This window comes from Pararge aegeria, chromosome 9 (genome assembly GCF_905163445.1).
Source record: "Pararge aegeria chromosome 9, ilParAegt1.1, whole genome shotgun sequence".
Taxonomy (NCBI): domain Eukaryota; kingdom Metazoa; phylum Arthropoda; class Insecta; order Lepidoptera; family Nymphalidae; genus Pararge; species Pararge aegeria.
In genome coordinates this window covers 11,464,732-11,483,368 of record NC_053188.1, presented here as the reverse complement: position 1 = coordinate 11,483,368, position 18,637 = coordinate 11,464,732, and the positions used below count along the sequence as shown (strand labels likewise).

Genomic DNA, 18,637 nt, shown 5'->3' with positions numbered 1-18,637 from the left:
AGTCTTTGGTACGACAGACGAATTGAAAGCATTTTAGAAAGTATTGATTACTAAATTTTCTCGTACCTCTGGTCTCTGTTATTATCCTCTTACTTTCGATATAATTAGATGATTGAATTGTCTTATTAATCTTAATATTAGCAAAAATGTCTACCACTGCACCAAGTGGCAAAGAATCTTTTGAAGATTTCTATTCAGAGGTACTGTAATTTATTGAAATAGCATGAAATTTGTTACTCGTTGTTACATAAACAATAAACACAGTTTATAAAAGTATTAACCGTTAAAACTTTCTTACATTGTTTTTGATTGCCGTTTTAGGTTAAAGAAATTGAAAAACGGGACTCAGTGCTGACTCCAAAACAACAAATAGAGAGGTTACTTCGGCCAGGCTCCACTTATTTCAATTTAAATCCATTCGAAGTACTCCAAATTGATCCTGAATCAACTCTAGATGAAATCAAAAAGAAATACAGAAGGCTGTCTATACTTGTGCATCCAGACAAAAATATTGTAAGTTATTTTCATAACATCTAATGTTTCAATTATTTTTCTTTTATTATTATAGTTAACTAGGCATGGGTAATATCGCTTTAACAATGCATCAAATCATATCTATGTATTGGTTTTGAATGTCCCATATTTAATTTTTGTTTCAACTCTCTTGTATTGGTTCAAATCTATGGTACTCTGGAAACTCACAAGAGTGCAAAGTGATTTTTTAAGGTATATTAAATAAACTTTAGTGTAACTTGAATTCTTCTGAGCATATGATTGGTTTAAAAAAAGATTAAAATATACTTAACACTTATATTCATTTACTATTTTTCATATAAATCAGACAAATATGCATGGAGTAGCATGGAACAAGTACTATTACACCACCTGCATTCCTAATACTAGAAGATCATCAGCTGATATAGTCTTTTTGCTGATAATATTATAGCCAAATTTAGATTATTGTTAATTGTATATTATTAACTTCAGTAAAGGGCACCTACAAATCATCCCACTAATGTTGCAATATTTTATTATTATTTGTATTAATTTGACTGCAACACTGATAAATACTTACTACCTTATTAATACATGTAGTGGTTAATTAATAACAAAATGCTTATCATCTTTTCAAATGAATGATTACTGTTTTTAGAAAAAGAATTTGGTGTGTAACTGTTGAATGGTTTTATTATATTAATTATTTAGAGAGCTAGGTACACTGTTACAACATAATTAGCTTTTATCTGATGTGTAGATATTGTACTGATACATAGATATTGTACTTATATGCAGCTTGTATCACCCATCTCTAATTTTATTAGGTAATTGTAACTAAGACAAACATTATTTTGTCATATGTTTACATTGAACTGCGCTAGGTTATTAGATTCTTACTCTTATGAATTTAGTGTTCTAATATTTTAAATAAACTGTTGTGTTCTTTAAATTTTTTATATGAAATAAACATTTTTGTGATCGCTTTAAAACATCTCATGTAGTTATTGAAGAAAATCCAATCCTTTTTGCTGAGACGGTGTATCCGTCAACATTTGGTTTTTATCCACAGATGGAACCGTGGATAACCTGTGACAACCGGCACTGCTCAATCATTAGGTAAGGGAAGGTCCTGAGATAAAAGTGTGATGTTTTGAAACTGCTGCGTCTCTATTTAAGTTTATCTATCATTCTATAGATTGCATCATATGTTGAATTCTTAAAAAAGTAAAATATAAAATGCTCTGCTAAGAGTGGGAAATAATTATTCTGAACTGATAATAGTGAAGTAATCGGCTGTTTTTGAATTCTACTAAATAATAATAATTGAACATTTAGAAAACTTACCAAAAAATCTTGAAATAATATTATAATACATTGCCTAAAGAATGCCATCTGAGGAAAGTTATACAGTCGTATCATCCATACAAAATTATCAATATATTTTCCTGTCTGCTCCTATTTAGGTTTTTCCAAATTTTTTCTAAACCACACCAGTATTCAGGCAAACAAAACAAAATTAAAATAATCAAATTGGTTTTCAAGTTAATATAATACCCACTGCAATAGATATTTAAAGGAAGATAGGTAGTTGAATATTTTAAGAAAGATAACAAAATCATAATAATACAAAGATCTCTTTGTATTGTCATGTATTTAATAGTTAACTTAACATGTATTTTCCATTGAAATGATTATATTTTGGTTATCTATGTTTTTATTCCAGGATGACTCTGAGCGAGCCCAGCAGGCCTTTGAGATAATAAACAGAGCATGGAAAACATTGGAATGTGAAGACACAAGAAAAAAATGCTTGGACATTTACCAAGAAGCTAAAGAGCGTACAGAGCATATGGTACTAAACTAATAGTGTGTTACTAATATTAAATGTTTAAGGGATTGTGAGAGTGATTTATGTCGGCAGCTTGGGCAGAAATGAGGTGCCAAAGTCTTCCAATAGATCCGTATATACAAGTTACATGAGCACCTAGTATATCTAATCAGTTAAACAAACCTAATTTTGGATAAATGTAAAGGGCAGAACATTGTGCTAGTAATATTTTAAGTTACCACTACGCTACGCAATATTCAAGCATATAGATTAATTTAATATTATGATAAATATGTATTTATTGATAATGTAGTTAAAGCGCATAATATTACTTTTTAGATAACTGGCGAAATTTTAATTTTATTTGGTTAATTTACAAATTATTTTGTCTATTTTCAATTTCTTTTTTCAGATTGAGCAAAAACGTAAGAAGCAGAAGAAAGATAACCGGGCATCTGAAGGTATCCCAGAAGATGACCCTGACAAATACAAACATTCAATTTACGTTATGACCATGAAGGTAAGAGGGTGCTAAAAAAATATAAAGAATGGAAGACCATGGTATTCAGATATTCACTGCAATACCCACAATGTTCAGGATGGCACTTAGATCTTTCATTAATTAACAGTATTATTGAAGCTAAATACCTAGTTTCTTAGCAGTAATTATTTATTCTCATGACTATTATTCTTCCTTCCTATTAAAGTATTCATTTTATAAAAGAAATCATTAAAGCCCACCAACCTGCTTTAGAGCAGTGTTGTGGGTCTGTACTCTATAAACCTAACTTCCCAAGGAGTGAAATAAAACAACTCGACTGACTCTAATACTCTATATTAAGCTTCTCTATATATATATTACTTGTTACCTTCAAATGACTCTACTACCAGTTCGGAATGCTGTCTTTGGCAGAGAAGACCACTGGCAAGAAACTCTACCGTTGCTCTTTTATTTAATCAATTAAAACAACTTATAAACACGATTACAACATTGTCATATGTAATAACGCTAGGCCCTTTGATACAAGACATATTTTAAGACAGGTCAAACATAACTACTATTATCACTTATAACATCAGGACTTTTGGAACAAATTGTTTTTATAGAGCAACCTCTGCCACATAAGCTATCTGTATAAAATAATGCTAGGGCTCCATATATGATACCTAAATAACCCAAAGGATATAAGAGATATACTTATCTGATGCAACATCAGGTACAACCATAGTACCAACAACTTTTAACAACTTATCTCAACTCCATCACCCAGTATATACGACTCTTGTTCCGCCACAACAATACTACGTAATTGTTGTCGTTTCCATTATAAATCATCTATTCACAATTTGTAACGTTCTATCCACAATACTTTACTTAATCTCCTTTTCTCAATTCATTACTTTAAATCCGTCCTAACTTTTCTTTCCCGCCAATCGATCTTGTCAAACTCGCGTCTTCCGCCATAGATCCTATACTTTTCTTTGACAGTCTACTAAAGTCCATTATTCTATTTTTAATGAGTATACAAACTATGATTTGTTGATACATTTAATATAATCATCGGGGTTTATCATAGATAAAGTGCTGTAATTCCCTATTTCCTAAAAAGGGCATGTTGCCATTGATATTATGTTAGTTTGCACAAAGTGACTAAAGTGAAAGATAACTAGCATTCAAAATAGACATAAGATTGGGAGGGTCCGCTAAATAAACAAATAAATTTATCAAGGGAGGGGCTTAGATAGATAAGGTAGGTGCAACAAAGGTACAAGAGGTCCACATTTTGCAAATTTTTCACAACAATTATTCATTGTAAAGTCAATATCTCCTGAGGATGATCCGGTGTCAGAACGAAACGTGCGTAGAGAGTACATTGCCGAAGATCTGTTTGAAAAATTGAAGAAAAATTATAAATAACAGCATACAGATTCTGGTTTTTTCGGAGTATAGCAAATTAAGCTTAATTTTCATAGTTTAAATAGACATGGTATCATACTAGTATTATATTGCAGTTAAGGTGGAGTATCCTACTAACACCGATTTTATAAAAAAATCGGTATTATTAACTAAACTGCGCATTAACCGTTATTAACTTACAGCCTTGAGTTCCATATAAAATAAATTTTACTTTGTTTGATATTCCAGCTATTTGCTGACATGGAGCGCAAACGTCAACACCTGGAGACCCGAGATATGGAAGAGAGGAAACGCAAGCGCGAAGCGGAAATAGAACAGGAGGAGCAAATGTCCTTTGAAAAAGAATGGGCCAAAAACTTTGAGGTACCCATTGACCTATTTCATATTAATAAGATCAAAAATCATGTATGTGTATAGAAGTCAAAGTCAAAAATATCTTTATTCAAGTAGGTGGCACTTTTGATGGGTACATTACATGAGTATTACACTATTTTACTCTCCATCCTTTCAACTAATTTGACGGTCAATTGGCGCAGTGGGCAGCGACCCTGCTTTCTGAGTCCAAGGCCGTGGGTTCGATTCCCACAACTGGATAATATCCATCATCTTAGTATCCAAAACACAAGCTACGCTTACTTTGGGGCTTGATGGCGATGTGAGTATTGTCAGGGTAAAAAATTAAAAATCCAAAAAAAAAAGTCGTTTGCTTGTCGATCTACCCTAGTTAAAGAAGGAAGGACAAACAAACAAACTTTCGCATTCATAATATTAGTATTGAAGTATTCATTAGTATAAATAACTATAGATATGGGTTACAGATTCCTTTGCTATCAAACAAATGCTGGATATGATATTTTTCAAATTTATCTGATTATCTAATTATGTAAAACTGACCGACAAAAGGTTTCCTCACGATGTTTTCCTTCACCGTTGAAGCAAGTTGTAATTTAATTACTTAAAACGCACAAAACTTAGAAAAGTTGGATGTGCGTGCTGGGATTCGAACTCGGCACTCCGAAAGTGAAGCCCAGCTCGTACACACTAATATAATAATAATAATGTTTATTTCCAAAAAATCTGAAGTCAATATAGTAAAAAGTTTTCCTATTTAACAGGATGGGGCATCCTTGAAATCTTAAATAATTATTTTACTACAAGCTTCTGAAGCTAAACTAAGAATCCTCAGTTATAATTACTTATAGTCGTAAAAATGTAATAGGCCCGTTTTGACATTTGTCATCGCGACGTAACTAGTTATGGAACCATAAGACTCGGGACTCGATACTCACGATAAATCAATTCAAGTTTGTATCAGTACTTTATTGATATTATTATGTATTGTAAAGTGTTCGTCCGTTCAAAGTATTCCTTTAACTTCACAACCAATACGCGTGACTAGCTGTTGATTATACGTCCACTTTTCAACATGTTGAAACAGAGTTAGTACTATATAACAACAAACACAAAAATCGAGTCAAATCACTATGTTTAAATTAATGTCCAAAATAGAAGAGCTATAATAGTTAACGTAATAGTAAACAATATATATCAAACTTAAACGTTACAAGATGAGGAACGAAAAACTGCGCAGTGCGCGCGGGGACGCTTTAGTCATGTGCCGCTTGGTCAGATACATCAACTCAGACTCATTATTTAGAACCCATTTTGAGAACCAAGCTCATTCTTTGCAGTAAAGATAACTACACAATATTTAATTTCAATATTCAGTAAAAAAATGGTTACAGCTCTAGTATAAAAAAAAAGACTGATAACGTAACTGTTTTCGGAACGTTTCGCAACAATTATAAATTTCATGCTACTATATAAAGTAAGCGCAAAAAGAATACTCGCGATATATTCTTTCATATTATTTAACGTCCCAAAAAAATTACAACGTATTTTTTAAAACTCTGTATGTAATTGATTTTTATTTTATTCTTTCTTTCAGTTTCGTTCCAAGTAACATTCTATGGTCTTGCACAAATGTCAAAACGGGCCCTATAACATTTTTACGACTATAATAATAATAGGAAGATACTCACAGACTAATTGATTTATAATTTTTGTAAAAGGTTGATTATAAATATATAACTTACTACTTGTTCCTCTCTATAAAAAATAATAAATATAAAGGTGTATGTCTGTTGTGTGTGTGATGTAGTGAAGAGAGGGTGTGTATTACTGTATTCACTCATGAGAATGAATGTGTGTAAATTAAATAAAAACACTGGGCTATCACCGCTTCAAGTTTTATTTATTCAAGGCCAATGTATATATTTTTTAATTACAGGAGTCACGACAAAATAGGGTAGACAGTTGGAAGACTTTTCAGTCCGGAAGCAGCAAAGAGAAGAAAAAGAAGAAAATTATGGGTTTCAAGCCTCCCAAACCTAAACCGGAGAGCAGATAACTATGCCTTATCATTTCGTTAAAATAAATGTTGTGCTCCATTTACTAAGAATCTATAAAAATTAAGATATACTGCGTAAAGTATGATCAGCAAGACAGATACATATTGTGAACACCATAGATATATATACAACGTGTAACGGAATTCCAAAATACTGTTGAAGGGTGTATAAGTATATTTCATAAGGAATCAATCACACTGTAAATATATATAAATCAAAAGAAGCATATTTATTTTTCCATACAAATTAATTCAAAACATTCTGTATGTTTACTTATGACCTAACCCTATTGACGATAAAAGACCGACACGTGCATAGTACGCTTCGTGACACGGACCTAATAAAGTTACAGGAGTCACTTTGTTTTACTTTTGCATGTGATGTTAGGGCTGTATCTGATTTCTTTCGGTAAATACTCAAAAACTATTTTCGGTCACCGACTTCTCGGAGACAGTAAATAATGTACCTCTATGGATAAGCTGCTCTGACTTTCACGATCATTTGCCGTTGTTTACAACTTGTGCAATCAATTCCGACCCAGCGGAGTATTTTGAGAAATTTAATAATAATGGGCAGCCGTTCGTCAATATATGTCAATGGTAAACACATTTTGTCTCGCTGACCTTACTTTTGTTCATAACAGAAATCCGTTCCCATTTTACATAAAATAAACCTAAAGTAATTACAAATATAAGAATTTACCTGACTAATTCCTAATATTACTTCTCGGACTTAACGAATTCTCTAAAGACATGTTAGCTAGTAAATAATTAAGTAAAAATTAAGTTAGCCCATGACTGCTATCTCACCAGGTGGTAAGCCGGCTGAGATGGGAGCAGCCTAACCTGTTTCTACTTAGCATCGTACTGGAACGCGGTAGGGTGGTAACTAGCCTCGAAGGAAGCTTGCCACCAAACAGGAAAACAAATCAGAAATTATAAATTCCTAAATTGCCTCTGCCGAGGATCAAGCCATAAGATTCCCTCTTATAAGACCACAGAAATCACCGCTGCGAGAGACAAATCATCAAAAAAAAATTAAAACAAGTCCTGTTGAAAATGCTCGAATTAATTGAATAGAACATTTATGCAATAATAAGATACTGAGAGTTTTAGACAAGAATACTTCGCACATCCTTCAAATTCTGAATGCATCGTGCATTGAATATAGAATTAGACATTGGATAGAAGCACTTACTTTGCGGAATTTCATGATAAATTGTATTGTAAATATACTCCGCGAAAAGTAGGAGTGATTATGTATGTAATTTATAAATTCTTTAATCCTTATATTTCACACCAATCAGATCTTCGACAATGTACCCTCTACGCACGTTTTGCTCCGAAACCGGGGCATCCTCTGGAGATTTTAACTTCACAATGAATGTTGACTATTAAATGTGTCTATGGTTTTGTGCCGGTTTTAAATCCAATTGATGTAAACAGACAATTTTTTTTCACTAATTAAATGTGTCTACGGCTTTGTGCCGGTTTTATGTCTAGTCGATGTAAACCGACTATTTTCGCAACAATTAATTTAGTATGTGTAAAACTATATGTGTATATCTATATCTGTGATATGAACTCTCTATGGTATTATAAACGATATCATACTGTCGTAGAATGAATGCTATGTGACGATTAAAATGCATTCTTATTGCCTGTTATGTTGTTCTAAAATTAGCTTAAGACGTAATTGGATCGAGAATAGCATAAATTCAGCCAATTATTATAATCACACGTTATGATCGATTGTCACACATAAGTCATACATACATAAAAAGACACTTGTCTTTTTAAAGTCGGGAGATACAGATAAAAATTATCAACACCATTTATTTTACTATGAGATGTTTATTTACTTTAAAACTTCATTAAGGCCTTCGCGCACTACGCAGAAACACGCAGAGCCAGTGCCCAAGGTATTCTACCCGCATCAATGGTTGTGTATAAATTCACACAATTTCGAGGGCTTTGATTGGCTGTCTAATTGTTTCCAATGGGTCGTACGGCACGCCTTTCGACTTGTCTGCTGCTAAACTGTGCTCTTCGATTGAATGAATGTAATAATACATTCACATATAAATTGAATGACACAAATTGTAGTTAAGAGTGCTATGATTGCAATGCGAAAGATACAAGCCAAGGCGCTGATTCGACGAAATATATTTTGTGATGCACATTTTTAAACCATGAAGTTTACGTCACTGTGGTGAAGTGTGTTTCAACTAGAATGTAATAGAAAATCAGAACTAAGGCTAAAATCCGCCGATGGGCCGAATCATTAATACTGAATTACAAACAGGATGGACATACGGATGACTTCATTAGTACTCAATTCTTGTTCTGAAATGAGCTACAGTGTTGCAACTCGCTTCGTGTTCTGGGAAACTCCTTTAACGAATTCACAGTATGGTCTAGGATAGGAGATGCGCAATAGGTCATCTGCGTTATCTAATTATAACAACCTAGTCTATAATGTGCAGATTCAGCATGTATGCTTCTAGATAGAACCGTTGCCATCAATAACTGTTACACTAAAATAGCAAAAATATTAAAGCAGAATGGAAACTACGAACAAACGTGCGAATCGGCACACTGGCACTGATGTACGCAAGCTATTAGCGTGTCGAGACCAGCGGTCCCTCGCGTTACTGTGGGTACTTTAGCTTATATATTTATTGTGATTTAAAACTAGTACATAAATATTTTACAATTATACTCTACTTGTACTTCTCTGTAACATCGGCCTCGGCACTTACCGAAATAACAAGATTTATTATTTTTTAATTGAATTTTGAAAAGTCGTCCAACAGAAGTTGTTGGTTTAAATTATAGGAATTACAAAACCGAGAGCTTTTTGGTATATCTTATTTTTCCCTGTATATCGAGCCTTTACCGCCGAATGAGCATATCAGACAAGTCAATACAATTTACAAAAGATGGTTTATTTTTATGTTTAAATAAACCTTTTGGAAGAAATTTTATGTGTCGGTTACGCTAATTCGGCGGTTAAGGCTCTATATGTATACCATCCCATGTTATACATGATACGCTAACAACTTTAAATATAAAGTCCCGACTCCTGCAGAATATTCTGCAAATTATCGCTATTAATGTAAAACACATTAATAGCGATATCCAATATTTCAATATACTTTAATAATTTCCTTTTATTTTATATGGTTTCTTTTTCAAACATTCCTAACAATTGGACTCGTCACGGAGGTCCAATTGTTAGGAATTGAACCTTTGTATTTGGATTGGAAGACTGGTACAGTTTCCCAAACCTGAGGCAAGGTAGAAGAACGACAAAACCTACTTTCTTCTTAGTTAAAATATTAAAATCTTCATAATTACCACCACACCCTACTAATACAGGGGTAAGATCAATACAAGGTTCCTTTACTTTAACTTTCCATGAAAATTGGCGTTGTTTTTAACGATGGAATCGGATTACCTACTAATAGGTAGACCTTTAAGTTATAGAATCTATTAATTGATAAGGTCGAATAAGAAAATAAAGATTTAAAAATTAATTGAGTTTTTTATTGCTTCAACTTATTTCAATAAGAATCATTTGCCTGTGTTATAAAGCTACATAGTAGAATCCTTCTAAAAAGACCAAGTCCGTGTGAGGTTTGAATGACGTGGTTGCCGGTGTAATTGCGGGCATATAGGGTTTAACACCTACGCCTGAGCAGGTTGATGGACACAGGGTGTCTCTTTGTGGGACTTGTGCCATGCACGCCTTGCTGAGTGTTGCTCCGTTTACACTTAAAATCAGATGAGCCATCTGGTTGGTCCGTCAGTTATTGATATATTACTATGAAAAAGAAATTCTTTATTTTAAGAAGTTTTGCAGTAAAAAAAAAACTTGTTAATCGTAACTACCAGGAATGTAGATTCTACTGCGAATAAATGTACCTAATAGTAGGTAAACATTGATATATTTTTATGATTCTACCGGTATATAATGCCTTAAATTGGTGCCCTTGCTAAAAAAGCTAAGGTACTGCTTAAACTTAAAAAAAGTAATTGGTTAGGCAAACAGCTGCTTACAATTCAACTCTCCTATTGATTAATGCTGTTATCTTAAATGGATATCGTAAGAACGGTTTAAGGTATTGCAGATATGTTATTACAAATTAATAATATTTTAACTTGAAACTTAACCCTTAAATGCATAAAGTAGTAAAACTGCAACATACCAATCAAACGACCATAAAATTATTAGTATGAGTTCAATGCATGCTGTTGCAGGATTATTACTATCATGGTGATATATTTAATCGAGTGGCAACACACTTTTTTTCTTCACGACTGTCAAATTTAAATTGATTTTGACAAATCAAAGCCGATCGTAATTTTGGAGCGGATGAAAATTGTGTATTTGCTTTGCAGTGTAATTATTTGGTTTTCGAAGGAACGTTCAAACAAAATTAGTTATTTTACGTAATAATTCATCTTCTTTTCAGTACAATTTATAAGTTATAAAAAAAACTTTTGGTGTGTTCGGAAATTTTGTTTATTTTGTTGTTGTAAATCTGCAACAATATGCATTTACTAGAAAATGTCCCTGTTTAGTTACTAACTATCACTTTTATTGGTTTTCAGATGCCATACTTGAATCAAAAGCAAATAGAAGAGTATTTAGCTCTAATAAATGATGGAGAGATTTCGGAAGATGATCTTGAGGACTCGGATACAGAAGGTAATGAGAATTTTTATGAAAATGGAGACGATTTGCTTCACGATCTTGAGAGTCCATTAGAAGAGGAAAATGATGACCCCGATAATGATCCATTCATGGCAGGAGACCCGCCATTGATAAATGAAGCTACAGCAAATGATCAAGTGCCACAGGTTCCATCCCCCTCAACAAGTCACCGAGCAACTATGAGAGGACTCGTATGGAAGGTAAAAAAAATTGTTTTGAATTCTGACCAGACAGCTTTTCATGGAGACACTACATACCCACCTGAACTGAAGGATGAGGCTACTACTGGTACTCCCTATAGTATTTTTTCACATTTTATTACATCAGAAATAGTTCAAAGGATTGTGGAAGAGTCTAATTTGTATTCCGTTCAAAAAAATGTGACTAAACAATAAAAATTTATCTGAAACTGAGCTAAGAAAGTTTATGGCGATACTGATATACATGTCTGTTATAAAATATCCCAATGTACGGCTATACTGGTCAAATACTGTAGGTTTTCAACCAATCAAGGACATAATGACTGTCAACCGATTTGAGACTATTCGTAGATTTCTACATTTCAACAATAACGAGAAACATTTACCCAAGGAACACCCACAACATGATAGGCTCCATAAGATAAGGCCTATAATTAGCCATCTAAATGAGAAATTTGCTTTAGTTCCTATGGAACAAAAACTCTCAATTGATGAACAGATGTGTGCCACGAAAGTGGCACACTTCATGAAGCAGTATTTACCTAATAAGCCCCATAAGTGGGGGTTTAAATTATATGTGATGTGCAGCGTGAAAGGTTATGCTCATAAATTTGAAATATATACTGGCCAAGAGAATGAACGGCTTCCAGATGAACCAGATTTTGGGCCAGTGGGAAATGTTGTAGTCCGGCTTGCTAGAGGTGTCCCAAGGCATATAAATCATATAATTTATTTTGATAATTTTTACACCTCTGTACCTTTAGTTACCTATCTTGCCAAACAAGGAATCTATAGCCTAGGTACTGTGCAATCTAACAGGCTAGTGAACTGCAAACTGCCGGACAAAAAAACAATGATGAAGAAATCTGTTCCTCGTGGAACTTATGAAGAGCAGATGACTGAATTTGACGGTATTGATTTGACAGCAGTTACTTGGAAGGACAATAAAGTTGTAACTTTTCTATCTTCATATGTTGGAGCTGAACCTGTGGGCCAAGTAGAAAGATTTGACAAGGCAAATAAGACTAGAATTAAAATTTCATGCCCACATATAATAAAGGAATATAATGCCCATATGGGCGGAGTGGACCTAATGGATAGCTTTATTGGGAGGTACCGAATTGCAATGAGAAGCCGAAAGTGGTATCTTCGTATCTTTTACCACTTATTGGACATGACGGTAATAAATTCTTGGCTTGTGTATAAAAATTTAAAAACAACTGAAGCCAATTCATCAGTTCTAAACCTATGTAACTATAGACTGGAACTAGCTGAGGTATTAGCCAAAGTAAATAACTCATTTGAACTCTGCAACAAAAGAGGAAGGCCAAGTACCAGCAACAGTGTTGAAATGGAAATACAAGCAAAAAAAAGGAGAGGACCAGCTCAACATATTCCTCCTAAGGACATAAGGACTGATAATGTTGGTCACTGGCCTGGTAATTGTGTTCGCAGCAGATGCAAAATGCCTGGATGCAAGGGATACACGCAAAACAGGTGTGAGAAGTGTGGAGTAGCTCTTTGTCTTACCACAACCAAAAATTGTTTTAAAAATGTAGTTATTGTCTAGTGAGTGCATAGTGTTGTAGTTCTGCAACAAATGGTTTTTAATAAAAATAGCTATGAAAATAAAAAAAAACTATTTTTTTTATTATTTTTCCCTAAATCAGCATATTCATGGCTCCAAAATATATTTATTCTCGGTCTAAAAATAAAATCATGCATAAAATCATGCATTTAAGGGTTAAAAACTTGACCTTCGAAACTCATACGAAACATGCTAAGTTATTCGAAAGTCACAGAAAAGATATAAGCGTCTTTTTTAAATTCACTTATAAATATTTATAGAGTTAATTATAAACAGATCTCAAACACCCCCACAAGTGGTATTGCGTCGATGGGTGATCGGATATAAATGTATCTGCTATAGGTACAACCTATTTATTTATCCGGCACGTAGCATCACAACTGACAAATAAGATTTAAAAATATGTTTAAGATGGCTTCGGACTTGTTTTAGGATGTCATCTGACAAAAACAGGGCAAAATGCGCTCAAAATTAACAGCCATCTATAAAGGATTTGCAAGATTTACCGAAAGTAGAAAATTAGCAACAAAATCAGGTACTCCAAAATATACTTAGTTTTAGATAGTTTAATAAAACAAAATAATTAAATAAACTTGTTAGTAGGTCACCGCGTAACCATCCCGTAACTGTTTGTGCCGCATATTTAACAAAATGGCAGGATTCCCATTTATTATATATCAATGGGAAAAGTATTATATACCATATATGAAATCGAAAAACATTTCAATATCAATGTTTTATTGTTTCAATTTTATGAAATAATTTTGTGTAGTAGTACCTACCTACTTATGTAAACATATTTATTTTTATTCTTTTCAGATTCTTCGAAGGATGGTGTGTTTTTATATCATTTATTTTGCACTTTACTTGATTCAGTAACAATCCTTAATTTTATTATGAAGTATTTGGTAGAAAGATTCTGTCCACAAATCAAGACTGGTAACATTATTCCATACTAGTTAGCAAGTTTAAATATATATCTATGTATGAATTCATATTTGATATAGAGATGATAAGCTGTACCTATTGACAGAAGTAGCTAATATCGGAGATAAAATTTATAACATTGAAGTAGGTAGGTACCTAAATAAACGGTACCTACTTAGGCGATATGTGTAGCAAACAAACGATTATTATGCTTATAGTACCTACCTACATTATATTAATATCATGTCTTTTGTAATGTTTCACAGGCATATATCACAGTTGTTTTTTGTCATATTGGGCGTACGGAGTAGCAAATTTTCCCTTGCAACCTTTTCTTCAACTTTTGCGTAAAATGTTCATGTGATCTAACATTCATTTGTCTTATAGTTATCCATAAATTATATAGTTCTATCAAGTACGTGTAAGTGGCCCTGCCGAACTAACAAGATGTAAAAGAAATAAATAAATAAATAGTATAGTAAGCAATTACATACATAGTGACTTTAATAGCATCTGTAGTATATCTACAATAAAATAGCACCTTGGACAGTTGTTCCTGCTAACGATCTAGTGAATCCCCGAAATCTAAAGCTGTTATAGGTAATTAAGTACATACGCACCCTAAGCCTTTTTAACGTCCCACTGTTGGGCACAGGGCTCTTCTCTCATAGGAGAGAGGGTTTTAGAGCATAAGCCCTCCGCGCTGATTCAGTGTGGATTGGTAGGCGCAGATAAAATTTCGGGAGCCAACTTCAAGCTGGCCAAGTAAGAATGCGCTATCTTTGAGTATTTAATTATCCTATGTCTAATCAGTATAATATCAGTTAAGGACCTACTTAGTTCTTACACATGAAGTATCTAGCCTTATAGGTAGGTACGTACCTGTGAAACTTACAAGTCGATAACCACTTATTGATTCAGTAGATAAGTATGTACCTACCTACTTATGGAAAAGTATTAAAAATAAGATACCTAACTCCTTCATTTTTAGGCAGTTAGGTTTGATCTTGATCGACATACGATAAAACTATTGTAGGTGTCAAATAAAAAGAGCGCTAATTCCCTCTTCATCGCCCAATGAGTGACTCCAAGCTTTAGGTACCTAGGTATACCAGCGGTAATGTTTCGTTAATGGTCACTGACACAACGCACGACGTACAAAGACTGATTTGCAATGGCACTGAGTTTTTGTAAGATATTAACTTAAGTTGATCCATCCAGCATTAAAAAATCTTGGTGACATGTTTATCAACAATATTTTTGAATGTTGGATTCATTTACTAAAGTTGTAAGTAATATCTTCTTCTTAAAGTGCCATCTCCTTTCTAAGGTCGGCGATCATAATGGCAACTTCAATATTTGATCTCTTCGCTTAAGTTCTCTTTTTGCAAACCATTGGAATAAGTTTTCAAGCCTTTAGGCTCCCTCAAATTAATTCTCGTCTTAGGCCGCATTATGACTTATTAGCAGGTGTCATAGCCAGTCAAGCGCATTAAAATAAATCCTAGCATAGGTACAAATATGCGATGTAGGTAATATTGTTTCTTTTTATTACCTAGTGTTTTGCCAACCTCACATGAACGACTTGCCAGTGCCGTGTGGACCGTGGGATCCCTGGTATCGAAAAAAACAAAGCTTTTACATGAAACACTTTGCCCTCGGCTTAGCCTGGTATGTTAAAGTACATATCCTTATTTTATTGATCATATAGCGGACCGGATGTCCCTCCTGGCAGATGAAGAAAAATCCTTTAATCTGATTGCAGCGCCAGTCCACCTACTCAACATCAACCCATTACTGGCCCCTTTCAAGGCACGGGTCTCTCAGAATCAGTGGCGTGCACTGGGTTTCTTACCAGGGTATGCATACAGCTGGAAAATTGCATAAAATGGAAAAAATCCAACTCTTATACGAGCTATATTTAAATTTTAGGGTATGCAGTGCTTTTGTGCATGTACGAAGTGCACGCCACTGCTCAGAATGAAAAGGTCTTAGGCCGTAGTCCACGCTGGCCAAGTGCGGATTGGTGGACTTCACACGGCTTTGAGAACATTATGGAGAACTCTCAGGCATGCCGGTTTCCTCACGATGTTTTCCTTCACCGTTAAAGAAAGTGATAGGTTAATTCTCAAATAACTTAGAAATGTTAGAAGTGCGTACAGCCAGGATTCGAACTCGGCCCTCCGAAAGTAAATCCGAGGTCACTACCTGGACCCACTCAAACACATATTATCATCAAATTCGGTCTAACTATTTAGAGTTTTTGCGAGACTAACGCTTGGAAATTGGTTTACTTATTTATATAGATACCTATACAGATTCTTTAAAAAAATATTGCTCATGTAACGATGGTAAAAAACTTTCTTAAAATTGTAAATGTTGAGGGTTCTACCCGAAGGTTGCTGCCCTATTACAAATTGATGGTGGGAGGTAATTGGTACTCACACATGTTTCATTTCCAGGTGGTTGTTTTCATTTTTTTTGGCCATATATACGGACAGTATGTACCTCAATTGGGGACCGCCCAGATTTCCGGCCCCACCCAGCGACATGGTTGAGGAGTGCGACGATTCTGACACCTGATGTGCAACATCCATACCGACACAAATTTTGTAATATATTTTTTGCACATTCCAATGGGGCCTTATTGAAAACGTGGCATAACTTCGGAATAGTTATGCGGTGTTCCTTACGCTCTAACATTTGAATGGTACTGTTAGTTATCATGTGACCTGTCACTGCGACGTTATGCCACGTTTTTAAGGGGGGGGCCATAAGGGGGTGCTTACTTTATCAGCAGATTCTTCCGTTGATTGAAATTCAGAAGGCCAATCAAACTGTCCACTGATTTCCTTAATTTCTATTCATACTTTGAAATATATTAACTACAGTAAGCGAAGTGGGAAGTAGGTATGGTACTGCAGTCCAAACCTTTAGTTACGTCTTACGGTATATAAATAGCAGTTTTTATTTAGTTATGAATAAGCTGATTTGTCAGGTTGCGTAATTAATCAGGAGCAGTGGAAGAAACAACCTTTCTGACGTAATAATGTGCACGTTTAAAGGTAGGGATTTAAGTTTCCCAACGCTTCGACTTAAGGCTATAGTTATGCCTTATATTGCAGTTACCAGCAAATTTTTCGGTAACCATAAGATACATAATTTGTAGAAAATCGCTTACGTTTGGAGAGAAAGTTAATATCTAGGTACCGTTATAAGGAACGAAACTCACTAGCATTTAAAGAATGGCTCCCTTGTGTAACCGTTGTCTGGGTGGATTGACCGCTCCGATACAATTTGCAGCAGTACCTACAAAGGGCGTGCGTACATCCTTAGAATCCGTGAACATCGGGGCACGGGTCTGTTCTTTAAATGGGTATCGGACGTTTAGGATAGTCTTGTGGTTAGGACTTCAGCCTAGCTTTCAGGGACAGGGGGACAGTGTTCCTCTGTATACATTAGGTCTCAGACCCGATGGACACATGCAAGAATCTGTTTAAAGAACGGGTCCAAATCAATTAGTTTGAATTAAACCTCGCACGGTAAATGTTATTCTTAGGATAACAAAAGAATTTTAGGTAGGTACATTACAAAAGATTCCCATTGGATAGTGGGATCCGGGTCAGCCATAACATAACTACTGGTATTACGTCCTTGTATACAAGAGACTTAAGCGAGACGTTCTGGGGTCTCATGTAAATTAAATTGACGGCAGGTTTTTCTATTTTAAAGAGCTGTTACTATGGGTCTATAGGTAGGTACTAAATACACGTACGTTGTTTCCGTTGGTACTTATTTAACTTTTTACTAAAATAGTATAGTTTTATAAGCCAATTCATGTTATTTATTCATGGACCTACCTTTTTTTATGCTATCCAGGCTATTCTATTTATAATAGAATCGCCTTACCTATCTATTATTATGTAAATGAATAATGCGAATAGTTTAATGTGTTTTAAGGTTGGTTTGAAACTCAAAATGTTTTCGTCCTGTTTTTCATTTTGATCATTATTGTCATAATATCATTATAGTTTCGATTTAGATACTGTTTTTCATTTCAAAACCTCCTGGTCGTTCATTGTTAACTCAATTTTAATTATAATAGTTTCCTCGATTCGTAAATGAAGGATTATCTCAAGCGAGGGCCACACCGTGGCGTCCTGCGTCCTTACGTTCTAGCCACGGGACTCCCGACGCGGCGAAGCGTCTCACAACAGAAACAAATGTACGGAAATATTCTGACCACCGTACACAGACGCGTCTTGTGGTTAGTCGTATGATGAACCTAATGCTTGACGCCGCTAACGTGCTGGCGATGGGACACATCTCGATGTGACGGAATAAACGTATGCGCAGCGGCGCGCGTCGGTCATCGCCAGCCGCCTCCACGTGCCATGCTTGGAATATTTCCGTAAAAACAAAATTATTTTTGCCAACAGCATCTTCCGAGATAGACCGAGAGTTTTAATGTATCGTTGACAAAAAAATTAGCTTAAAATTTACACAGATAGTTTTATGCTTAAGCTACGACGGTTCACCTTAGATAGG

At 34.5% G+C, this 18,637-nt stretch overlaps 2 protein-coding genes and 1 pseudogene across 2 annotated transcripts; all 3 read left to right on the top strand.

The window, feature by feature from the left end:
- Nucleotides 1–7: 7 nt before the first annotated feature.
- LOC120626210 (dnaJ homolog subfamily C member 8) lies at nucleotides 8–6,872 on the top strand. Its single transcript, XM_039893605.1, has 6 exons — nucleotides 8–200; nucleotides 322–513; nucleotides 2,222–2,350; nucleotides 2,739–2,846; nucleotides 4,473–4,607; nucleotides 6,535–6,872. The coding sequence occupies exons 1-6, from the start codon at nucleotides 147–149 to the stop codon at nucleotides 6,652–6,654; spliced, it is 738 nt and encodes a 245-aa protein (XP_039749539.1). The 5' UTR covers nucleotides 8–146; the 3' UTR covers nucleotides 6,655–6,872.
- A 4,399-nt stretch (nucleotides 6,873–11,271) lies between these two features.
- LOC120626476 lies at nucleotides 11,272–13,144 on the top strand (annotated as a pseudogene).
- A 450-nt stretch (nucleotides 13,145–13,594) lies between these two features.
- On the top strand, nucleotides 13,595–18,088 carry LOC120626334. The gene is made up of 4 exons (XM_039893825.1): nucleotides 13,595–13,697; nucleotides 13,982–13,996; nucleotides 15,649–15,760; nucleotides 16,552–18,088. The coding sequence occupies exons 1-4, from the start codon at nucleotides 13,622–13,624 to the stop codon at nucleotides 16,670–16,672; spliced, it is 324 nt and encodes a 107-aa protein (XP_039749759.1). The 5' UTR covers nucleotides 13,595–13,621; the 3' UTR covers nucleotides 16,673–18,088.
- The last annotated feature ends 549 nt before the right edge of the window (nucleotides 18,089–18,637 follow it).

Bases quoted from the DNA above. Each gene is read 5' to 3' on its own strand.
- LOC120626210 (XM_039893605.1), top strand. From the start codon at position 147: ATGTCTACCACTGCACCAAGTGGCAAAGAATCTTTTGAAGATTTCTAT. The intron at 2,351-2,738 runs GTACTAAACTAA...TTCTTTTTTCAG, and splicing joins AAGAGCGTACAGAGCATATG to ATTGAGCAAAAACGTAAGAA. The intron at 4,608-6,534 runs GTACCCATTGAC...TTTTAATTACAG, and splicing joins AATGGGCCAAAAACTTTGAG to GAGTCACGACAAAATAGGGT.
- LOC120626334 (XM_039893825.1), top strand. From the start codon at position 13,622: ATGCGCTCAAAATTAACAGCCATCTATAAAGGATTTGCAAGATTTACC. The intron at 15,761-16,551 runs GTATGTTAAAGT...TTTCATTTCCAG, and splicing joins TTTGCCCTCGGCTTAGCCTG to GTGGTTGTTTTCATTTTTTT.